Source organism: Geospiza fortis, unplaced genomic scaffold (genome assembly GCF_000277835.1).
Source record: "Geospiza fortis unplaced genomic scaffold, GeoFor_1.0 scaffold16, whole genome shotgun sequence".
Lineage (NCBI taxonomy): Eukaryota > Metazoa > Chordata > Aves > Passeriformes > Thraupidae > Geospiza > Geospiza fortis.
Genome location: NW_005054302.1, coordinates 5,288,070 through 5,313,984, shown reverse-complemented (window position 1 = coordinate 5,313,984; position 25,915 = coordinate 5,288,070). Strand labels below are relative to the sequence as shown.

The following is a 25,915-nucleotide window of genomic DNA, read 5'->3' as shown; positions in this document are numbered from 1 at the left end:
GCACAGGGGGCCCGGCGGGGACCTCCCCAGAGCCGGGTTCTGGTGCCGACTCGGTCTCTCAGCCCCTCTGTTCTCGTCTGCGTCCGTCGCGATGCGCTCGGCTCATGACAGGGTTATAGAATCATGGAATATCCTGAGTTGGAAGGGACACACGGGGATCATCAATGTCCAGCTCCTGCACGGGCCCATCCCCAAGAATCATACCATGTTCCTCAGAGCATTGTCCAAATGCTCCTTGAGTTCTGTCAGGCTGGTGCTGTGACCACTCCCTGGGGAGCCTGTTCCAGTGCCCAACCACCCTCTGGGTGAGGAACCTTTCCTCAATATCCAACTTGAACTTCCCCTGACTGAGCTGCACGCCGGTTTCCTCGGGTCTGTCAGTGTCCACCACAGAGCAGAGATCAGTGCCTGTGGCTCCTCTTCCCCTCACAAGGAAGCTGCAGACTGACTGCAGTGAGGTCTCCCCTCAGTCTCCTCCAGGCTGAGCACATCAAGTGACCTCAGCTGGTCCTCAAATGGCTTCTCCAGTCCCTTCACCATCTTCATTGCCCTCTATGGACACTCTCTAACAGCTTTGTATCTGCCTTATATGGTGGCACCTAGAACTGCCCCTGGGTAGCACTGGAGGTGAGGCCGCCCCAGAGCAGAGCAGAGCAGGACAATCCCCTCCCTTGCCCAGCTGGCCATGCTGTGCCCGATGCCCCCAGGACAGGGTTGGCCCTCCTGGCTGCCAGGGCACTGCTGTTCAACTGCTACAGACCAGGGCCTCCCAGGTCCCTTTGTGTGGTGCTGCTTTGCATCCTCTCATTCCTCAGTCTGTCCACACATCCAGGGTTGTCCCATCCCACACACCCAGGTGGGTTCCCCACACCTTGCTCAGAGCTCACCAGCCTCACTGATGGAGGTCACCTCCACCTATGCAAATACCATGTGATGGCACAGCAGCTTATTGGAACCCTGTGCTGCTTGACCAACAAGACCACACAGTCCTGCAATGGGCATTACGGAAACTTCCCTGCGCACCCACCCAGAAGCCTCTCCAGAAGTCTCAGTCATACCACCTGAGCTGCCCTGGCAGCTCCACACTCCACAGTCAGACAAGGTTTCCTTACCGGCTGGACCCCAGGTTTCCCATAACAAAGTCTCTGATATTTTAATCCTTAAAATAGTTTAATCACAATACCTCAACAAAATAACAATTTGAGCTGGTTGCCTTTGAGGAGGGACCTCAAATGAAGAAACCTCAGGGCTCTTATACCCTCACAAGCACCATCCAAGCAGAGTCATGTCTGGAATCCTTGGCTCCTTCCTGTCCCTGAGTGTCTGGGCACCTGGCTGGCGCCACACATCCCTGTGCCCTTTGGCAGTTTCACAGTCTCTTGCCTCAGGCTTCTCCCCAGAGCAGCCTGCAGCTCTCAATGTAATCCTCAATATTGGGGATACTGAGGTCCAGGCTCATCCCTCCTTCCGGGCTGAAATTCCCTTGCACAGACCCTGGCCTGCTTGTCCAGAGTGGCATTAATGAGAGTAAACAAGGGAATGTGGCCCAAAAAATGCTCACAGGTTCCAGAGCCATGCAGTGCTCAGTGCTCCCCATTGCTGTGAACACCTCTAGGTGATCTTCCATGCATTTTCTTGCCCATTTGCTGCTGGTTCAGTGCACCCATGCTAGACTGTGACCTCTGTAATGTCAGGGTGCTGGCTGCTCAGAATGTGCCTGGGTGAGCAAAGGGAAATTCAAAAACACGTGTGTTCAATCACTTGAAAGTTGCAGTTGGCCAACAGTATTTGATAGGGCTTCTATGGCTCTGGTGCCACAAATGTTTCTCTGGGACATAATTTCTTTGGGATGAGATCAGACTATTATTAATGTGTCTGACACCAAATGTGTCCACAGCTGCCAAGTAATAACGTTCTTTAGGCCAAGGTCTGAGCGAAGATCTTCGGTAATTTGTTAGCTATTTGCATGGAACAGTATGTTTTCAAAGTGATAACAGTAATTTAATCATCATCTCCATGGTGGTATTAAATGTGTAAATTGAATTTGCATATTTGTTCAATTTATGCTGACAGTTAACAGCATCTCAAGAAAAACCTGTTGTAGATCACCACTAGGTGTAGAATGATAACTGATAGACTTTCATAGGCACCATTTGGAAAAGCAGCATGTGAAACCTCTTCAGGGAGCCATTTACAGAGCAAACAGATGGATACAGAAGATGTTCCAGCAGGATTGACTAATGCTACTTCCAGTCCTTGGCTATATGCAGCAAAGTAAACTGCTTGAGAGAGGAGAAGCAAGAAAAGAGCATGTTTGCCCCATTAAGGAAAGCCTCTTCTCTGATTGTGATGTGCTCTTCTCACCAACAAATTGGTTTCTTTCCATGCCAGTGCTACCACTTGTTCCAGGCAGCCAGCAGAGTATCTCAAGTGGGTGCTCTCTAACTCGCTCAGCACACAGCCAGGCATATGGACTTAATAGATTTATATTAAATCTAAATAGAAAATTGATAGTCCATGAGCTGAGCCAACTACTTGTGACTGAATCAGTTTAGGAAGTATTTGAGGATGAGAACAGAAAGTCTGGAAACTGTGGCACAGCGTGAATAGTGACAGATGTGGACAATTTGGGAGTAAGAACAGGGAATGTATTTTCTACAGCAGAAAGTTACAGACAAAGAAGAGGATTCAAAGTACAGGGTGAGCTCTTGCAGTGTTAGGTGCTATTCTTCATACCTGTAACCCTCCATGTCATTGATAGGGTGGTTCTGTAAATTTTAATTTAAAAGCATTTTTTAATACTCCTGGGTTTTGGAAAGAAACTATGGCTCAAATATGCTCTAGAATATCAAAAACTGAAGAACAGTAAAACCTAGAAAGTTATATCTGAGAGCTGCCTTTAATTTATAAGTCAGGGGTTAGGGAAATGGTGGCATAATTTAGTTTCATTTCCTCTCCTTGTTCAAGAAAAATATTTCCTCAAAGGAAGCAGGTAAAAACTAAAGTTTACCCTTATTTCTTTCAAGATATTAGTATGTCTGAGAGCTCCTCACAGGCTCAGGAAACATCAGTGAGCCTAGAGAACTACTTCTTCGTATACCACTTTTAATGGTCAGCTGGGCACCTCTGCTCAGTTGTCTAATTCTCTGTGCCAAAATTAAAAGGCTAAAAAAACAGTAATGCCTTAGAGATACTGATTTTTGATGAACCTTAGGGAAGAACTGACCTTTTTTAGTGAGGTATTATTTTCCATTTACATTTTACACATGTTACATTTTCTCTGAAAGAAACTGGTGGGTGACTCTCCAACTGACCTGTGTTATAAACCTCCATGTTTCTAACTTTCACTACGTGCCTTCAACTCTCAGCTTGATGTTTTATTTTTATTTCAAAAAGGCTAAAAAAATCCTCTCCACTCAGTGTGATCCTGTTGTTCTTTAAACAAGAGGCAAGGTTTCACTAAGGAAAAAGAGGTTGCTTTTTTCCTGAGAATACAAAATCTCTTTCCACTGTGATGCTGGAGAGAATTTCTTACCTCAGTTATAACAACACATTATGAAGTTCTCATACTAAAGAAAAACAATATCCAGTAAGATGCTGATAAGAGGACAGAAAGGGGACACGCCCCAGTCAAAATGTACTTAGTTTCAGTTAATTCTCATTCTGTTAATTTTTAAAACCACCTAGTTTTCAGTTGCCATTGGTACTGTCGAGCAGTCCTTTACATTCAGTTCTGAGGAATTACTTAGACTCAGATGGGAATTTTCATTGTCTTGTCTCAAATAAAAATGTCAGTCCTTGGAGAAATTGCAGCAGAAAAAAACCAAACAAACATAGAATGATGCAATTACAGAGAAAAGCATATTTCTTTCATAGAAATTTCATTATGTTTACTCAGGAGAAAATTAAAGCAGCTGTGTCTAAATTCAGTGCCATAAAATGATAGAACACCTCACCCAAAAATCAATGCAGCAGCAATGCCCAGGTTATTAGTTGCTGTTGCCTGAATTGTGCTGTGAGTGCCTCAATTGTGCAGTGAGCACCTGAAGTGAAAAACCAGACGATTTTCTACTGTCCATCAAGAAGAGTGCTCCTGGCAGCAACAAAAGAGCCCCAGTGACATTGAGGCTCCTGACAGCCTCGCTTGGAAAGCAGAGCTCAGCTTGCAATGAGAACAAATGAAGAGGCTGTGGTGGATCGAACAATGATTCATCCATTGTTCCATATTCAATAGCAAATTGCGAGTTGTCTGCCCCTGAGCAATAGTTATTTTGTTAATTTCCTCAGCTTCTTTGAAAAGAGATTATAATTTCGGCCGTAGTTCAGCAGACCAGGGGAGTGGGATTTAGAAACATGCATTTTCACGCTCCCCACCCAAGTTTCGTTACTGTAATAAAGTGAATCCTTCAGCTGGGAAATTCTCCGGTGGCAATTTAGCAGTTCTGGGTTAGTGGTTGGACTCTGTGATCTTGGATTAGAGGTCTTGTCCAACCTAAATTTAGGATTCTGTTATTCTACTAATAAATGTTTTGTGAGGTAGCTGCTACACGTGTGAAATAACTCGTTCAGTTCATTTCTTGGGAAGTGTTTACATGCTTTGTTTGTTTGGCTTTTTTTCCTTGAGAAGTTGAAAAGAGTTTTATCAGACAGGAAGCTCACAGCACGGATAACACTCATCCTGTCTGTGATTTGTTGAGACTCGTAACACACCTTTGGGGAGAAATGACTACATCTTCTTGTGCCTGCTCATCTTGGAGAGGTCCAGAGCTGCACATGTCAGGGAGCTTCAGATCAGCTACTTTGAAAGTGAGACACAAATACTGACTCAAGATCATCTGGGTGGGGCAGGGCATCGAAGTCCTGGGATTTCATTTATCAGTCCCTCTCCATCAGACCACTGCAACAGTAACTAAAGTACTCTTAGACAGACTTTCAATGCAGTGCAATTGGTTGGTTTTGGTTTTAAGTGATATTAAAGCACATTTTTGGCTCTTAAAGGTAGGCCAGCTCCAGAGGCCACGTTGTAGCCTAGTCCCACAGAGTTGTATCAGCCCATTTGCTGCAAGAGCAGCAATACCTTTAATAATGGAGACACTGTACTGAGTAACTGCAGCCTTTGGGTGCTCCTGAGACATTGGGGCTCTTTTTGTCCTTTTCTCCTGCAGTGCTGTGGCTCAGTCCAACACATGCTCACATGGGCAGCACACACCAAACTGAAGGGAGCTGCAGAAACCGTCCCAGCCGGACTGTATACATGGAGTATTGCAAGAGAGTCTCCTTCTTTCACTGCAATATACAGAATAAAGAAAGTTGGGAGCATGTCTTTTTCTTATGAAAAGGTGAACACTCGTGGGAAAAAATTGTTGAGACCAGCGAGGTCTTGCTCCATGGAAATGGCTCCAAGGCACTACAGCATGGTGACAATAATTGTACAGAGAATTTGACTGCCACACAGTGTGTTCATAATTGTCTCTTTCAGCAGCAACTTGAACAATTTACTCCTCTCCAATTTTCACCCCACAATTCCTGAAATTGCTTTTCATTTCTCTTTGCGTTATACCACTCTGTTTAGAGAGAAGGGCAATTTTATATCCAATTCTTGTCTTAGCCCTTGACCCAGAAATAGCTGTAACTACTGAGTAATATGCCTGACATCCCAAGTCACTGTCACTGTTCTTGACAGGAAACCCTCTGACAAGTGCAACACTACCAGCTTGTCTTCCACTCACCTCATATTGAAGCACAAAGGCCCCTCCAGGCCCCTGCTGATGCTAACACACAGGCTACACTAAGCAAGCATATGTCAAAGCATATGCCACAATGCTGGATACCACCAAGCTGCAAAAGGGACCATAAGTGGAAGGACATTGGATTTCTTTTTGTGTGCTATTTTTGTCCTGGAACTTCTATCCTAGAAGTTTCAGAATGGAAGAGACCATAGTATGTCCCATAGTCAAATTCCATTTAGTATTTCCCCATGATGTGGTTTCAAGCCCTCACCCCACCTTTCAGAAGCATCTCAGTGAGCTGCTGACACAAGCAAGATATAAACACATCCCTGCAGAGTGTCCTGCCAAGAGGGTGGATTCAGAAAAGGATTGGTCACACAGGAATAATGTCTTATTATGAAGTCTTTGTGCCTTGAAAAGCCAAGTGCTTTTTATACAGGGAAGATGGGCAGGAAGTGATTTTTGACCCTGTGTTTCCTCCTGCCTGTTCTCCCAGGAGATCATTTGGCATTGTGGATTGACTCACAGAGGATGAAACTGAGAGGATTATTTGGAAAGAACAAAGAACTCTGGCCATCCTAACACACCTCCTACCAGGGATCGTGGAGTGATAAATCTAGCTGTGGCCTGCAAGCTGGCTCCATGTCTTTCAGGTTTCGTTACAGAAATGAGAGAGAATGGGAGCAGCACCAGAGACTACACAATTGTGTTTATTTAATCTGTGAAATATCAACAGAAATAAAGAGATTAATCTCAGTGATTCCTCTAATTTAAAGCATACAGATAAGCTACATCTTCATAACCAGCATTTCTTCATTAAAAGAAATTGGTGCAAATGTTTTTCACTCCAGAACACCTTCTAATTTACATCCTTGTCAGAAACAGCCTGAGACCCAAGAAGAATGCATGACAAATACTTTTTTTTTTTGTTTTTTAGTGTATTCTTAATACTCAACAGTTGGGTCAGAGGAAATATATCCTCTCATTGTGGTAGCTTGGTGAGAGGCATTGATGAATTCTAAATGAAACCCCCTCTGAACCTTCCTCAGAATATGGGATGAAGAGTGAGGAAAGTAAGATGCGAAGTGAGTACATGCAGCAGAAATCATTACAATGGCAATTAAAAAAAAAAAAAAAGGAAGCATTTCTCAAAGAATCCAAGCTCTTGAAGGGCATAACCCCTTAACAAAAGGGTCACGTAGGAACTGCTAGGGACTGGTTCTTAGATAAATGAAAACCAGCATCAGGCTAGTTACCAGACAGGCTCCTTACTAAAGGGCTTTATGTCAAAATTCCCCAGCCTGAGATGCCTATAAGAAGTCCAGAGATAAATAACTGAGGAGAGGATTTGAATGAGAAATATAAAATGTTAGGATTTTCAAGGACTCAAGCATGTCATTACTTATGAGTCAAGGAGTTATTTCTGTATTGGTAAATTAGGAAATCTAATGTGGGTGAGAATTCAGAGGCCATGAGACCAGACAGGAAATACATATATAAAGAAAGGTGAAAAGATGGATGGCACACACAAACAAGTTCTCAGAAAGGGATGTTGTGCACAAAAAATTGATTTGCAAAGGAAGAAAGTGGGGGGGGGGAACCCAGCAGATTTGTGTTAATAGATTTAGAGAGGACAGCAGAATGTGTAAAGACTATGTACTGTGCAAATCCCTTTTGGAAACTAAATAAGAGGCAAGCAGGAAAAAAAAGAATGAACAACCTCTTCCCTCTTCTCTGTTTCTTATCCTTGCCATCTTTAACTAGAAGAATAAGGCAGTGTGAAAAGCTGAGGAGCTTTGAAATTGGAACTGAAGGCAGGATTTGCTTTCTAATAGCAGGAACGTGGGATTCACTGTAATTGTTCTAGCAGAGCTTCAGATATTGCCAGATTGTAACTTGAATTTTTGCCAGAGAGAGCTGCAGCATACTGTACAATACTCTGCGTCCCTGAGATGAGTGCTTTAGCAGTTCCCTGGTTGCAATTTTATGCTTTGAATTCATCCAAGTGTATAAGGAACGTAACATTATGGACTGATGTGTGTTTGAGCAGTTGTATGTGATGAGAAACATGCTGCTTCATCTTCTGCTCCGCACAAGGCATCAAAGCTGAATTATCTGAGGAGACAGGATGGCTCAGCAATACACTATGAGCTACTTTCATTGTCAGTAATTTCTAAACTCTCTCTAGGTCTTGGAATCGCAGTTTCAATTTTGATCTAGAGTCTGAATAAGACATCACATGAAGAGGCACAAAATCATTTATAAAAATTAATTTATCATACTGATTTATTCTACTGACTTGTGCTTTGGTTCAATAGTTTTCCTTTTAATTAAATTTCAGTAGGGATATAAGACAAAACAAAAAATAAATACAAAAAATAAAAACAAAAAATAGCTAAAAATAAATACATCTATATAGTTGATTGTTGTGACTGAAGATTGGTTTCCTTTTTTTTTCTTTTTTTCGGATAAAGGCCATTAGTTTTTAACAAAAGCAAGCTTGTCATCATGTTAAAGTAATAATACAGAGCATTTCTGCATTGCAGGGAGAAAACTAATTACTCATATTGCACTGAAATATCTCTCTACCTTATTTACTTGTGAATTGGAAATTTTCTGCTACTACTTTCATAAAATCAAAGGAAAAAGTACTGCTGTCATTGGGGTTGCTGTTTTGCAATGGTAAAGCATAGGCATAGCCTGCTTAAGGGGTAGAGAAGAGTTTCATGTCAGAGCACTCTCTCTGTGTCCCTGATCCAATTAAACAAGGATACCTTTAAAATAGCTTACAATACTGCCAAAGTTTCTGAGAATTTTACAGTATTTGCACACCAGTGGTGGCTTGGTGCAAATGCAGAAATGTGACAGCAATACTGTACAAAATTATGTCAGCTAGATAAAAACAATCCAGGGTCTTGCTGTTGACCTGAGTTGTAGACTTCAACACAGGTGTCTTTTACAGTTCAGTGAGGTGGCTTGGCCGAGAAATTTGTGGATGAGACCACCATCAGGCACAGGAACACAATGTCTGCATTCAGCAAGCAGCTCCATAGCAAATACCTGTTAAGGAGGCAGGTGAGAGAAGGAAAATGCTTCATTTGCAGCCACTTGAGATGTCAGGCATGGTCTTTCACAAAGCTTAGACAAAGCAATGCAATTCTGATTCTGCTCCAAGAGGGCATATACTAGTTAAGGCAGAACAAGTAATCTGCATAAAAAATTAGGGTCCAAATGCTGATGTTGTCAGTATAATCACTTCATATAAAGCACATTAACACACCTAAAAGAGATTTGTAATAATGAATGAAATGTCTTTCCCTCTTTTCTCCACAATAAATTATAGAAAACCATAGTGACACACAAAGTGATAATGACAAGAAATCCTTAATTGTAGCAGCAAGAAGAATACACAAAACAAAGCACACTGGAGACAGTAGCTATTGATCTTCTTTAGTATTTTCATTTATCATTTCTTTATAATTTTCAATTTGCAAGTGGGAAGTGTTTCTGTGATATTTACAGGTGTTACAGAACTGGAATTTTGAAACTAAAAGGTTTTTTTAGATTCTGGTAAACATTAACATTTTTTTAATGTATGGAAAATGTTATCACTTTAAATCTGTCATAATTTAAGTGTTTGGGAAGGCTCCCCATCCACCTAGTGCTGCTAGGGGAATAGTTTGCAAAACTCAGAACATTTGCTGTTTGCAGTGACAGCTGCATGACATTTATTTCTGGCACACGGTTCCCCAAACGTGCTCACTGACGTTCACTTTATACAGAGAATGTCTGACATCTGTATTTGTACTTACATGATTAGAAGTTTCATATTCATAATGCTTCTGTGAGAGGAGGAAGATTCCTAATCCTGGTATAAGAACAGGAAGCAGCTGCAGAAACATGTGATGTAGTGACCATAATCCCTATTCCTCATCCCTCTCTGTCACTGCAGGAGTTGTTAGAGGATCAGAAATAAAATTAACACTGGGAAGAAGGGAAGGGTGGGGGAAGGTGTTTTTAAGATTTAGTTTTACTTCTCCTTTTTCTGCTCTGGCTCATGATGGTGATGGGCAAGTGATCTCTCCCTGATGATATCCCACCCACGAGCCTTTCATTAAATTTTCTCTCCCCTGTCCAGCTGAGGAAGGGCGTGATTGAGTGACTTTGGTGGGCACTTGAGAGTGCAAGAGTTCATCTTTTGCTCACGGTGCCAAGGCCACTCCTTCAAGCTCTCTTCAGAGAAGCTGTGGTCCCCATTCAGCTTTTTGTGGCTCTCATTCAGCAAAGCAATGCAATCAGCATGCTGTCCCTTGCCATCTGCTGTCCTACACCTCTCCCTGCTAAGCTTAAGTTGAACACTTCATGGGAAATCCAGCCTCCCCGAGGTCTGGAGGAGTTTTTGTCATGGGCCTGGCTGCACCAGGACGTCAGTCTGAAGAGGCTCTATGAAGTTAAAAGAAGTCCTCCATGTTTTGCAGATTTCATTTTTTGCCTGCCCTGGAACAAGAAATCACTTCATCCTGTCCTTTGCTTTAAGCCCAGGGATGCCCTGAAGCCTTTGTTTTGTCAGGGCAGTACAGTGCAACACAAAATCTGTAACATTTAAATGCAACTGTTGACCTTAAAGAGTTTCATCTCATTACCACTTCCTGGAGGTAAAAAGGGGCAAGTGAGTACTGCAGAGGGCAGCTGTGGTTGCACGCAATTCTGTGTGTTGTAAATCTCTGCAATGCATTTTGTTAACATCTACCTGCCCTCCTCCCTTGTCATTTTCTCCTTCACCACTTCATTTCTCTTGGAGCAGCTGAAGAAATTTCTTTAACCAAAGAAATATTTCATAACATTTCCAGGCCTCAGAGGATTTCAGAGTACTTTTAACTTTTCTACTGTCTTTGAAGAGACAGCGTGCCACTGGGACCATCCTCTGGCTCACAGCCCTCAGAAATGCCAGGAAAAGCCTCTTTGGAAAGGAATTATGTTCAACCCAGTGTACCTGTTCAAGCAGTGTTGCCCAGCAGTGGTGCTGCTCCCCATGCCAGAACCTCCTTCCAGAACCAGGACCCACTGGAACTCACCATCAGGCTGCCTAGGATAGGAAAAACAACACTTTCTGCTCTGAGCCAGCATGAAATGGATGGAAAGCAAGTCACAGCATGAAAAGCTGCTGTGACTCAGCTAAAAGGAATAGCTTGCAGGAAGATTGATGGCCTCCAAAAGACTGACAATAAAATCTGACTCTCCTCTCAGACATCCCAGGTGCTTCACTGCAGACCTGGTGAGAGGGAATGGGACCTATTCATTCATATGGCAGTCAATAAATGATGTTAATCAGCCCAGAAGGCAAGAAATGCTAAGTGTGACCCCAGACATTGCCTAATGCTGCCTCTGCCAGGGAAACAGAGGGAAAACAGGAAAGCTCTACAGGAGCCACAGGGCCTGCAAAAAATAGATCAGTGTTACACAAAGTCCACATTTAATTATTCTGGCTTTGTCTACTTGATGCATTTGAGCCCCAGGTTAGAACAGTGCTTAACCCTGTGTCCAGTGAGAGCCAGCAGTGAATTTGGAGGCAGCACCTCTGAGCTATCCTCAGTCAGAACAAGGGTACATTGACTAATCGAGAACAACTGCAGACCTGATTCCTAATTTGTCACACAAGGTCATGATATGGCAGCACTTCAGAAGAACTTTCAAGGAATAATTGTTCCTTGCCAGAACACTGTATATTCTTTAAAAAATGAAGCTACAGGCAATGTACAAACCCAACAGCAGCTGTTGTGTGCTCAGCAGGAGTCCAGGCACCAGCAAACACGGGGCTATGCAGGCACAGAGCTTCAGAGATGGGTCCTCCTCCTCTATTCTACATGAATGCAACGCACATAATCAGAAATAACAGGGAGCCCAGGTTAGTGAGTTAGTCACTGCACAGACACCCAGCAGAGGCTCCCCCTGCCCTTTCTCACCAGTGACACACTGACATCGTGTAGCCCTGGCTAGCTCTGGTGCCATAGTCCAGCTGGGAAAGGGGTGAGTTCCTGCACCCAAACACTGTGTCCCAGTACTAAAGCCAGCTCAGGCCTTAATGCAAGACATGTTTCCAGCTATGTGATATTCATTGAATGTGTGCAAATCAGCACCTGAACATGCCCAAGAGGGCTCATTGCTGCAGACATGCTTCCTTTGTTGGCCAAAGGAAAGGAATCAGTTAGGACAAGGCTGCTGCTACATGGACAGTATGTGCAGCTGAGGAATGAGACCTCCTTTCCCAAGGCTCTTTGGAAGCAGACAGCACACAAAGCTGGCCAGGTGAACTGTGGTTGGAGCAAGCTCCTCCTGTACTGCTTTCGTCCCCCTTGGATTTTCTCCATTACAAGATAGGAGCCTAGGAGAAACGGTGACTGTGAGAAGGCTGCCAGCACAGCAGCCTTTAACCTGCACATGGGAGGCAAGCAGGAGTAAGCCAAGCTGTCCTTGAAGTCCCCTCATGATTTAGGATGGGCACCTTGGTTTGTATACCATTATTTACAGCGGCACAACCTGCCAATACCATCAAGCTTGCTACAACTACAGGCAATCAATCAATATAACGGCGTAGCTTAGCAGCACTGGTTTCCAGAGGCACCAACAGCCATTCATCCCACAGAAGTCAGCCCATTATTTTAGCTTCAGAAATGCATTCTAGGTGTCACACTCCTTTGGTAGCACAAGAGCTGTATCAAAAAAATTGCACCAGTCCTTGCAGGCCACAGCCAAAAGAGCTGCTCTGAGTCAGCCAGCCCAGCATCAGTTCCCCTCTACTCAAATCCTTTCTTAAGGATTAAGGAAGTGTATTAAACAAAACTTGCTCCACTGTTTTTAGAGGCTGAAAATACCCACCAGAAAACCTGCACCAATATTGCCTTCACTTTAATATTTTTCCCTTTTTCCCCTGGGGGATCTCAGGGTCACCCCACCCCCACAGCTCCTGGTGCTAAAGGCATAGAGATGCGCACTCGTAGGAATGCAGGTGTGTAGGAATGCTGGTCTGGCTGTTCCAGCTGGGCTGGAACTCACACCTCACAGGAGCTTTCACACAACACTACAATGAAGAGCTACAGAAATCTGGGGATGGACAGCATGAATTGTGGGTATTTGAGAGTCAAGAAAGAGAAAAAATTCTGTGCTATCCCCAATATCTTTTCAGTTCCCTTGGAGGAAATCATTATTACCACAACCAAGAGAGTAAATTCCAAACTGAAAGAGATCTGTCATCACTCATGGACACCAAAACACGCAAGACCAAACTTGTGGCAACAGTTTGACTCTTCAGCTTAACTGCTTCATATGCCATTCACTCCCTCCTCCACAATTTTACACAGCAAACAGCTCTGCCTTTCCTGCCCAGAGCTCCATTCCAGTTAGCTGCGGACTGCAGGGAAAGCACTGCAGCTACATCAATATAAAATGTAACAGAAGGGAGAACCAGACCCTCTGTCTTTAAAAGCTCAACACTGGTCTTAGTGATTTGCATGGGCAGTATTTTCCCACTGTAATCCTCTTCACTGTAGTTCAGAGAAGTAAAGCAAACACTGCAGAGGTGGTAGCTGAGTTTGGCCATTGTTTGGTTAACATATGCACACAGTGCTATCCACTGTTATTAACTCAATGCACAATCTTTATTCTGCTATTTTAAAAGAGGCAATAGCTGCAGCCTGCATTAAAAATACCTGTCACAAAATACCTTTCACTATAAAAAACAAAGAAAACTCTACAGATAGTAGAGGAAGCATCACAGGCTACAACTTTTCTAGAATCACACACCAGTTTCCCTGATCATAGTAACTCTTTTGAACTCTCACACAATCCAGGGATCTGCACACTGCTTCCAGTTCCCCTTCAGAGAACACATGGTAATAGCGGTGGAAAACAGGGCTGAGTTCTTGCAATTCTTTGGAGCTGCCTGGAACCACCACTGTATCAATACTTTCCTTTTTCTTTTTTGTACCACCTTTCAGGTGCCAGGGAACCAGCAAATCTTGAGAGTGAAAGGAGGTTCTGTTAGTGTGAACAGGCAGTCTGAAGTCTGCTACTGGCTTGGCACCACAGCTTTCATCTTTCAAGTCATTAAGGAGTTGGTCAGACCATGCTGAGTCTTGGCTGCTGTTATCAGGGCCTTGGTCATTAAGTGATCTCTGGGCTGTGCCAGTATTCATTTCCTTGTCTTTGTTTTTACTACCATTCTTTTCCTTAAGGTATTTAGACTTCTGGTTTTTGTATTCTTGTTCCATTGCCCAGACATAAATGAGTGCTGTTCCACCAGGTCTTAGAAGCCGAGCTAGTTCCTGAATAGTAGCCAGTCTCCGCTCCTGGAAAGGAAAGCCAAAGTGTGAAGCTGCTACATAAACAAGAAGTCAAGAGAATGGAATGGCAGCAGTTTCTCCTTACCCAAGATACAATAAAAGTTGAAAAGAACGGTTTTTTCCCCACAATTTACTTTCATTCATAATATAGCCCATAACTGTGTGCAAGCCAAGACATCTTCCTAAACACAATTTCTTCATCAAGATATCATTCATGTCAAGCACTGGAATAGGCTGTCCAGGGCAGTGGTGGATTCACCATCCCTGGAGGTATTTAACCACATTGCCCTGTAGATATGGCACTCAGGGACATGGTTTAGTGGTGAAGGTAGTGCTGAGTTAACAGTGGGACTTGATGATCTTAAAGGTCTCCTCAATGATTCTACTATTCTTTTCCATTTGAAAATAGTTCTGTGCTGAGCATGATTTCTTGGACATATCAGCCCACCTGAAAAAGACAGACACCTTTTCAAGAAGGTGATTCAGTATTTAAAATCCCAGATTCAAATCTACCACACCCGATGATGCACAGGCTAAGTTTGCAGCTGAAGGAGTCAGACTTATAGCTTAAACACAGGTCCTCTGACCACACAAACAGAAATGTCAGCCTTCTCCAAAACAGAGTTCCTTCTACTTTGTTTACTGGATTTGGAAACATTCACTGCATTTATGATACGGAAAGATCCGTGGGGCCTCTAAGATGATCTAGAAACTTGTTACCATGGCACAGTTTCTGCCAGGAGAACCTTATCCAGCCCAGAGATACAGCAGACTGGTGAGCAGTCTCCCTTTTGTTTGGAGATGGACAACCAATGCAGAGATTAAAAAACCCAAAATCACAAGATCTGTCCAAGAGCCCAATATCTGACCCAGGAAACAATAGATGTCTTGACTCCCAAAGCAGAGCCCCCTTCTCCAGTGTCATTAATTACAAGCACACGAAAATGAAACCCAAACAGAGGACCAAAGCTTCAGGGGGAACAAGGTCATCTGAGAAGCAGGAGGAGAATGTGAACAGAAAGTCTAAGAAGCAGCAGTAGCACAACAGGTTAACTCTGCTCTGACAACTGCTTACACCAAATGCAAACCTTGGATTTCTTCCCATTTTGTTCTTGCCTTTGCTTGTATTGCAGTATTAGCAGCTCTGCACAGCAACCCAACAGTACAGTGGAGCAGAGAGGGGTGACTTACTGCTGTGCAGAAGTGGTGGATTACAGCAATAGAGATGCAGGCATCACAGGAACCGCTGCGGATTGGCACTGACAGGGCATCACAGACAAATGCCTGGAAATGTTTTTCTCCACAAATATCCACCAGGTTTTTGCTGCGATCACAGCCAACCTAGAACAGAAAATGTTTCATTAAGCTTTTCATGAGAGGATAATTATACGACTGGAATATGATTTTCATTTGATGCTTACAGTAACAGAGTCATCAGAGTCTCCTACTAAGGGAACACAGTTTAAAATCAAAACAAAAGCAAGTGTGAGAAAATAGCCTTAAGAGGAGTATATAAGACAAAAAGAAAACAACCCTGACACTGACTTAAAACAAAGATAAAAGACTGGCTATTAGACAGCTTATTATAGCACTCTCATTTTGAACCAGCTCAAGACAGATCAGGTTTCAACCTAACTTTACTTCAAAATTCATTCAAGGTGTCTTGAAATGAGCAAAATGAGATGTGACCTAATCTCAGTATGCTCTTTTCATTTCAACTGCCATTTTTAACTTGACAACATTTGAAGCACCAAAATAGTGAACTCACAAAAGCTGATCTACAAATGTAAACAATTATCCAGTGACTTTGGTGGTATCACTAAAGTACGGCATACAGCCTCACTCACCACTCAAGTTTTGTCATTTGAGTGTGAGAAAGTGCTCAGATATCTTTCTCTTACCCCTCATTATCACAATCCACAAAAAATTTAAGCTCAACATAATTTTACAAGGTTCTCTACAGTCCAGTGAAGTGATCCCTAGAACCATCTCTGAATGCCTAATAAAACATTAATTTTTTCCCCTTTTAAACCCAGCGGTCAGCCCGCCACACCTGCACAGTATCCACATCACATGCAGTAAGACAAAACTTACCACCTTTGAAAAATCAGCATCTAGAAATGTTTTTTACATGCTTGCATAAAAACAATTGATCAAGACACCTTCTGAAAGAAATAGTGAGGCATGTGCCAGCCTTGTTTTCATGTCTGCCATGCATACTGAATACACAAACCAAAGCCCTGCTACCAGGTTGTATACCAAACTCTGCATGTATGAGAATAATAAATGTATTTGTTTTCAATGACTAGCAACAAGTAGATAGTAGAGAATAGGTTCAGAATCCTAAATAATTACTGTTGATAGTGTTTATTGCATTTGACACCGAAAGAATACTAAATCGTCTTTGACGCAGGAAGAATAGCAAACTGACCCTGCTTAATCAACCCAGAAGAGATAACAGTACCACTAAAATTAAAAACCTCTTTTGCAATGATTAATGAAAATATATTTATTTTTCATCATAATTTTTCATTTTATCTGTTCAAGTCCTTTTATCTTTCAGCCTACCACCACAGTTTTGAAGAAAACCAGAATTCTGCTCCAGCCTTATTTCCTGAAAGCTTACCAGTGAGCTGCCTTCTACTCAGGTCCCTGACTTTTGATCCAAAGTAAATGAAACAGTTGTGAAAATGCCAACCTGACAATAATCCTCCACAAAATCTATGAATATGTATATATTAACCAATTAGCAATAAACAGACCTGAAAAGATCAATCCTAACATTGCTTTCTTCACACTCATTCCTTGGTCTCTCGCATTTACTGAAGCACTGAGTGTATTGTGTTGTTTATGAATTAAAAAAAGGAAATCCTTGCTTCCTTGAATGCAAACAAATCCCCATCATTTTACACTGGTAGCCAACTGAAGTGTCTTTAATTACTCTGACAATCTGCACGTTAGTGATTGCACACCTCATTACCGGTACCTTTAACTACTTCTGCAATTAAGACATTGGCTTGCAGTACTTAATAATAAAACTCAAAGGACCGAATTCACTGCTGGCAAAAGGACGAAGAAGAAAACTTGGAGCTTCCACTGATGGCAAGCTTTCCCACAAGGAACTGCTTTGGACCTCCACATCTATAGGGAAAATGGGCTGGATAATGGAACACAATCCCCCATTCCCAAAATGACCTTGAAAAGGACTACAATGTATGTTGATGAAATCCAATGAACTGAGAATGAGAACAAAGGCATGACTGCCAGATTGTAAAGTTCTCATTTGCATCTAAATTATAGCAAATATTATGAGGTCAGGTTTACTTGCATTGACATACTTTCTAAAGCAAATGTACATCCAAAGCAAAGAGATGTTGTTCCACAGTGAAAATGGAGACCTTGAAACAGAACACTTTGAACACACAGCTGCTCTAAAATAGGCATACTAGGCTAAAACTTCACATGGTTTTAAATGTAAACAGGACACCAGGTGCTATGCATATATGCATAAATGGTGAACACACCAGGAATCACCACAGATGCCTGGCATTGAAACTAGGCAACTTTAGCATCTTTGCTAGAATTATCTCTAGGTGGTATTTCAAAATAATTATAATCACCACATTCCTGCATTTTCTGACTTGCAAGAAACATGCATTTATTAAAAACCAAAATGCATTTGTTTCGGTCACTTAAAAAAACAATAAGGTAGCAAAAAGCTACCTTAAATTGGTCTATCTGTGGTTTTATTAGTACAGAAAACATTTACAGCAAGGAGCAGAGATCCCAAACTCAACTTTTCCCAATTCCATTACTAACCGATTTTTAAACTTTAAAGCATGAAGAAGCTTTGATTTGATGAAATTTTATCTACAGAAGAGTTCAAAGGACTGTTTTAATTGAGAACAGGTTTTTTTCTCTCTAATTAAATATATAATCAAAATATTTAAAACTAATCTCAAAATATAGCTGGAAAGCTTTAATTTTGCCAGTTCATATCTCTATTTTTGATGCTCAGGACAGGATATTTGTTGTCTTTGCTGGCGTCTCTTCCAGAAGAGTGGAGAAAGGCAGATGAATTATTATTAGTCTGTTGCCCAAACCCAGAAGAATCTAGTACATCTCTTGGTGAGTCAAGCTATGTGTATGCTTTTAGGCTTTCTATTTCTTATTATCTATGATTCTTCTCAATCATTTCTTATACCTCAGCTTTCCAAATCAAATTCCTCGCTCAAACTCCACAATTTCTCATATACATCTCAAATAGCATGGCTGATTATTCAACTGAGTCTACCTCAGCAAGTCATTCCACACCTTTCAATATTCCCATAAAGGAGGCTGGCTTCTCAGGTTTCTCAGATTTTGCTCCAGACATCGATTCCCACATCCCTGCCTTTTGGGAAGTACCTCCAGCCATCTCTTCACCACTTTTTGTGATGTAAACAATGGCTCACAGGTGCTCAAGAGTGGCCACTGACAGTTACTGTGACTGAAATCCACTTGGATTTCAGGCACTGATTTTCAGTGTATAAGGATAAATATTAACTGCATCCAACTCTTACTTTAAGACAGGAAATCTGTATTAGTATAGAAGCCTGTAACTCTGTAACTAGAACTCCGACAAACACAAAACTTAGGAAAGGGGCAAAGGTGTGTTATCATTCTGGCATACCACACCCTGTCTGGGCACACTGGATAATGCAAAAAAAAAAAGAAAAAGATAAAGGAGGAGAAAGGAGGGAGAAACAAATATAATGCCTGTGACTTGTCTGAGTGTTCAGCAGCTCTGTACTGACTTTCTGGAAATGGATAATATAGGCATTTATGCCATCCTGCTCCATCATGTTCCCATGCGCCTTCACCTCCACCTTTACAGCAAGGAATAGCTAAAGTAGATTTTATAAAATCTATTCAATGCAGTGGTTTGGTATAGATCACTGGGGGGAAAAGACACTAATAAATAGCTTGCTTTGTAGTTATGCTGCAAATCTGCAAAAGATAAACCCTCTTGCATACTGAAAAAAAGATAAGTAAAGACAGGTTGAGGTTACCCACCACTACGTGTTTTCTTTCTACATTATCTCATTATAACTAATTCAGCCTGGTAGATTTAGTTCATGTAAGTATCTGGGAACCTGATTTATTCAGCACATTACAGAGCAATGAACAAAACGACATCTAATTCTGAAATCCAGCCACTGAATGGAATTATGTCGCTCTCCAGAGACAAGCCTCAGCTATAACTAACAGCATGAAAAGCTCAAGAAACCAAATTATATTCCAGCAAACAATTCATCCGAGTCAGGCTTTCAGCATTCCTTTCATGTAGTGTTTTGCTTTTCCATTGCATGTAGTCAGGGTATCTCTGAAAGCAAAGTGCTGTGCCTAAGACCTGGAGTTCCTTTCTCAGTGACAGAGCAACAGAACCAAGTTGAGCAATTCAGCTTTCATTCTAGTTTTGTGCTGCTCTTGCCCAGTTTCTTGAGCTCTCTTCCCAGATCTCTCACCCATCTAATGACTCTTATTCACTGAGAGAAAAGAGCAGGAAAGGTTCATCTGCGTCACCCTTCAATTACTAAGAAATGGTGAACTTACTCCAGGTATACATTTACTAATTGGTTTTGTTCCTCCTGCTTTTACCCACTACTAAAAAGTCATTGGGAGAGGAATCTATTCCCAATCTGTACAAACCCAGTGAACTAAAAGCCACCCAACTTTATGCAACTATACCACAGAAAATATTCACCCTCTCTCCTCCTCATACCCTGAAAAAATCAAATTTTTATATAATTCTAGTAGATTGTAATTTGGGACAGTAATGCAGAATAGAGAGGTGCACATCTCAGAGCAAAAGTCCAGAGCAAAAGTCTCAGAGCAAAAGTGAAATATAAACCGTGTTACCAATTACCTCTGAATGACACAGACACACACACACCCACACACCCACACCAGAAACAGGAATGTCTGGATTAAAGCAAATCATTCTGGCTCCTCTATTGGCATATTTTTTTTCCTATCATCATTACTCTGTCAATCAGAGTAATTTCTTTATACAAAACCAAAACATATCTACCCTATGGCATTTTCAGTTATTTGCCACTGAATTTCCCACCAATTTATCAGTTCAATTAAAAATGTAAACCACAAATTTGAAAGACTTCAATGGCTTTTCATTCACACTGTAGCCCTGTGAGGATTTTGAATGTTCCTGCAGAGACTTATACATTGCCACACCTACCTGAACATTGGAAATAAGGAGACAAAGCTGAAGTGCATAGAAATTAATGAGATCACTGCAATAACATCAATGAAACCCTCGTGGTAATCAGGGGAATGGCTAAGGCTGGAACACACTGTTCCATAAAAAGAAAAGCTCTGCTTACAGAGATGACTATTAAGTTTGAAAGCACCTTAAATAAAATCTGTTAAAATAATTCCCCAAGTGAGATTGGGTGAGGAGAGAACTGTCGAAAAACAACACTAAAACCATGCCTCTTTTTTGCTGTCATTTAAACAATAACAAGGTGGGTGAGACAGAAAAAGTAATCTGAAACTGTTAAATTCAACATTTCTCCAGCCTTTGTGCTAGCTCCATCAGACATGGATTCCATCTCTAGCTGATACATCCTTAATCTGAATTTGTTTGTCATGGAATTGCTGCTCTCTCACTGTGTCAGAATAATGCAGCCATTACAGCAGTTTCACTTTTGCTGAGCACAGATGCACTCGTGCATGTCACTGTCACACGGGATACTCAAGTAGATGAGGCCACATTTAATAATCCAGGGAAACTGAAGCAACTACAACAGCACAGGCCACAGTGGAGATGTTTTCAGACAGTACCTGAAGAGTAAAACATCAAGAGAGCTACCTTAGCTGTGATCTACCATTAGCACTGCTACTTAAAGCATAAAAGCATATTGCTTGCCTTCGGGGAATGCTTGCCTCAGGTTTTCAGTATTTCTGAGTCAAAACACCCCAAGCTACAGAGCTGTGCCAACAGTGCCTTACCCAATCCCTACACAACTCCTAATTTCACAGCACTGCTTTATTGCTTCTTTCCCAACAGAACCTGGGCTAAGAGTTCCATTACACTTTGCATAAAAAAGAGACGTAGAATTTACTAAGTTATGCCTGGATTTTATGCTTCCAACTAAATATGAGTAAATAAGGAATAAAACTGATGCCCTGCATCTAGAGACCATTCCTTTTATCCCAACAATGCACCTGATACATAAAACATTGTGTAATCCCTCACCCTCAGCTCCATGATTAAACCATGGTAGGTGGAACAGCACTTGAGATACTTTGTCAAAAGTTTAAAAACACCTGCAAACACAATATACACAGGGTTTTCTTTAACCACATTTTGGCTGCTACAGAAAAAAAAATCTGGTAGAAAGAAGGAGTCAAGTCCATCCTCCTGAGGCTCTGTGCTGACTTGTAGATGAAAACAACCAAATACAAAGTCTAGAGTCTATCTCCATCTAAGAACCACTAGTTGTCACCACTGGAAAATAAAATGTCAAGGGAGGCCAACTGAATGAAGCAATTCCCAGATTCTATTTTTCAACTGCTTCAATGGCTTCTTTAATAGTTTCCTCCCTTTAACTGTTATTTTTCATGTTTTTTATTTCTCCTGCAGACACATATGAAATTAGGCAACTCCTAAAGTAACAGAGAGGAGCTGGCTTTCCTTTTACTGCCAGCCAGTATGTGTGATCTTTCCTTTCCTTAGCTGGTTAATTGTGTCTAGAAAACAGACTGATGCTGGCAATTTCTGAATACAGCATCTTGCATTAATTTCACTTTACAAGTCTACCACAAACCTCCACAACTGCAATTTACCAGATCCATTCTAGGACCAGTCTACCCTCATGATACTCTGATAAATGTTTCTCCTCTATAGTTAGGCTTGCTGATTTTTCTTATAGCAGTCAAGACTGAAAGACAAAAAGACTGAAATATACTGAAATTAATAACTGGGCTACACCAATCAGGCATGAAGATGCCTACTTATTAATTGGTTGATGTTGTTCTAGCCCATAAGAACAGTAAGGGAGGTAATTTACTAACACAAACAGCATTGTAAATAACAACTTATCTTTTTTAGCTGAATACAAATAACAGGACAGGCTCCTGAAAAAGACAAACAACTCCAAGTTTTATTATCAATAATGAATGCCTTGCCCTACATAGAAGTTTTCAAGTGTGATGGACTTCAGAGTGTTACACAGCACAAACATGTGAAAGAATCAGACAATCCTGGAACAGGAGAGAGCAGATACCATAACATACACTTCTCTGAGATTTCTCTTGGGTTAAAACAATAGCAAGTTTGACTTTTTTTTATTTCCCCCGAAAAGGTCTTTTAAATATCTGCAATGAAAGCTATCTTTTGGTTCATATTTGTACATACTTCATCTCTCCCTGATAGGAAGGGAGAGACATAAAACTGGACTAAGTACAGACTGTGAGGCAGTGAAAGAAAGAAAATGAGCAAGAATTATGTCAGAACTGTCTGAAAGTGAAGAAAAGGGAGTGAAAGGCCAGAAATCTGTACCAAAGTTGAGATCTCCCTGTGAATTTTATGTTGGCATATTTACTGGGCCTGTGCATAGAGCCAGAGGTAGAACAGCCAAACATGACATCATTCACAAATGAGACGTATCACCAGGCCACTGTGAACTGAAGAGGTTATGAAAAATAGCATTGCCCATGGAGATTTCACCCACTCACCAAACAAATGAAAATTTCATTGGAAGCATTCAAATTGCCCAACCCTTTAATAAATTTATTCAACACCAATGACAAGAAAGCCTAAACCATCCATTACAGTTTTTCAATCCACTGCATCCATTACTATTTTTCATGATGTATTTTGAATTACAAAGTAGAAGTGGCTTTGAAAAAAAGAAAAAAAGTAAAGGACATAATGAATACAGGTGGAAAGTTAAGATAATTGGTACTTTATCTTGGATCAGGAAATAGCTTTCTGTTCTTGGCATTCTTCCAATGCCAACCTGAACCTCAGCAAGTGCATGACAGAATAAACACCAGAACCAGCGAAAACAAATGACAGGAGCTACTACTTACCATGTACAAATCCTCATTCATGCCAAGGTACTTCCCATTGCCACAACCAATATCAGCCACTATTGACCCTGTTGGCAGGGACCTGAGAAACTCTACAATTCGGGGCCATGGGCTGTGCCTGGTACTGCTGAAGTGTGTGGCAATCTCTTCATACACCTTGTGTACATATTCTTGCTCCAGCTTTGAGGCCTCCATCTCATTCTGGGGAAATGAAGGCTGCACCAGTCTCTGCTGTCCTTTCTGGCTGTCACAGACAGATGGGTAAACTAGATACGGCAACAGATACAAAATATTCATTTTTAAGCAATTCCTCATTGATTAAGCATATTTAGTAAAATTAAATTAAAAGTGAAATATTAAAATGCAAAAAATGCTTCAATCCTCCTGTATCTTTTAAAAACTGAAACACAGGTCAAATACGGAAGTGTTTGATGACCTGAAAATAAGTAACCAGCCCACATGTACCAGAGGCTGTTTGCAGTGATCATTAATCTGCTGTGTTAATGATGTTTATGTTCTCAAAACTGCCCCCAATGCCAAAGACCATGACATCATTACAATTCAGCCTCTGAAATTCTGTTTTAAGGACATAAATGGACTTCAGTGCCATGTAATTACTGAGCCACCTGTCTATTATTATTTCTACTGCCCTAAGGCACTTTATGTGGCTCTGTCACAGCAGATATGACTACTTCTTCTTCTCTATGTACCTATTTTCCCAAAATTAGAGGCCCCCTCCAAAAAAAAAAAAATTGAGGAAAAAACTTGAAGAATAGTAATTATTTCTGTTTTGTTACATTATTAAACACTTGAAATACCAATGAAACACAAGACTCCAGATTACTTTCCTGGCTCTGGAGCAAGCCAAATGCCTTCCTGTATAGAGAAACTCCAGCAACCACATGAATGCAAGCAATTCAAGCTATATAGTATACTACGAACGATCCAGGAATAGCTATGACGACTGCCAAAACTACCCAAAGGAATCAAATTATTTTCTCAAAGTAAAAAAAGCTACCTATTGGTGATAAATTTTGACTTGATTGCCTCTAGACACTTACTGCAATTGCAAGGGCTTCTCCTCACTTTCCTGAATGTAAATGATGTCCTTGTTTCCCTTCGATTTAATGTTAAATCCCCAACATCAGCAGTGATTGTTCTAACTTTTTGCCCAAGTTCTGATGCTTGAACAACATCATATTTTCTGGGTGTGATCCTAAAATAAAGCAATACAAAATAAAGGAATAATTCAATTTGCATCAGAAAAAAACCCACAATCCATCTTTCTAAGAAGGCCATCCCTACACTGAGAAATACAATTACAACATCCTATTTAACATATTTCTGCCTCTCAGTTTTCAACTTATTCAATTTCCTAGAGAAAAGAGATGACACATAAACTAATGACATGAATTGAAGTGCTGTTTAATTGCATGTAATTACATTTCCCTTCCCTCCCTCCATTTTCTTCCATGAAGTTTGATTGTTTATTTGTCTCATACTTTTTTATAAATATTTTTTAAATACATTTATTTTTGTCCTGGTTTTGGCTGGATAGAGTTAATTTTCTTCTAAGCATCTGTGCTAACAGCAGCAGTGCTGTGTTTTGGATTTAGGACGAGGATAGTGTTGGTGACACATTAATGTTGCAGTTGTTTCTCAGTAATGCTTAGTCTAAGTAAGGACTTTTCAGTTTCCCATGCTCTGCCAGTGAGGAGGGCACAAGAAGCTGGGAGAGAGCACGGCCAGGCCAGCTGACCCAAACTGGCCAGAGGGATATTTCATAAAAGAGAGCATCCTGCTCAGTGTATGAACTGGGGGACGGGCTGGGCATCAGTCACTGGGTAGCGAACAACTGCATTGTACGTCTCTTGTCTCTCCTCGGTTTTGTTCCTCTCTCTCACTTCCTTTCATTACTATTATGAGGACTTCCCAATGTCAAAAATAAAATGCTGCACCCCCTCTTGCTTGGCACAGAGTGGTTTTACTATTGCAGTGCCAAGAATATAGTTTTGCCAAGTTATCCAACCAAATATGAAAAACATGACTAATGAACTTTATCAGAAAAGTCAGAATTCTACTTTCACCTATGAGTCAAAAACAGAATACATCTTTTGTCCCCCTTGATGACACTGCATAAGCTTATTTCTAAACAATGTGTTTCCCTTTTACAGAGAACTGAACAAAAATGCTTTTCCTGTGTACTTTGTTAATGGGGTCAAAAGAAAGTCTCAAATTCCTTGGCATCCAAGCATACACACTAAAAACATGTCCAGATTAATTGCAAAACTGACTCTTGTGCTCTTACAATTTGACTCCTGAGGTGTAGATAAAAGGCCTCACAAATGTTATTAAATATGTTTTGACATTATGTATGCAAGTGAATTAGTTATAACTTCTTGCTGGATGATTTTAATTTTGATTTCAATACGATGTTCCAGCGGCATCATGCAAAGCTTACTCCAGTTGAGTATCTTCACCCACTACTGCTTTTAAAAACATACAGAAGAAATATATTTAGGAAAGATGGACAAGAACCAGCACAGGAACCATTTGTACATGAGTAGAAAGGTCTGGGATCTTAATTTTCAATACAGTTTATTAATTGGTTCTCAAAAGACAACCATCACTTGAAGGTACAAGGGAGTTAAGTAATAATCCCATTACACATCTTAACAGACAGATATACTATTCCAACTTCACTGACTGCTGACCAGTACTGTAAGTGCCCAGCATGTATCGTTCTGCCTC

At 41.1% G+C, this 25,915-nt stretch overlaps 1 protein-coding gene across 1 annotated transcript in view; it reads right to left on the bottom strand.

The window, feature by feature from the left end:
* Positions 1 to 13,362: 13,362 nt before the first annotated feature.
* ALKBH8 (alkB homolog 8, tRNA methyltransferase) overlaps positions 13,363 to 25,915 on the bottom strand; it is a 42,211-nt gene continuing 29,658 nt past the window's right edge. Inside the window, exons 10-13 of the mRNA XM_005417709.2 lie at positions 24,226 to 24,380; positions 23,165 to 23,430; positions 15,260 to 15,409; positions 13,363 to 14,074 (exon numbers count right to left, since the gene is read on the bottom strand). Coding sequence (XP_005417766.1) covers positions 13,505 to 14,074; positions 15,260 to 15,409; positions 23,165 to 23,430; positions 24,226 to 24,380 — 1,141 coding nt within the window. The 3' untranslated portion in view covers positions 13,363 to 13,504. The remainder of the gene's footprint in view (positions 14,075 to 15,259; positions 15,410 to 23,164; positions 23,431 to 24,225; positions 24,381 to 25,915) is intronic.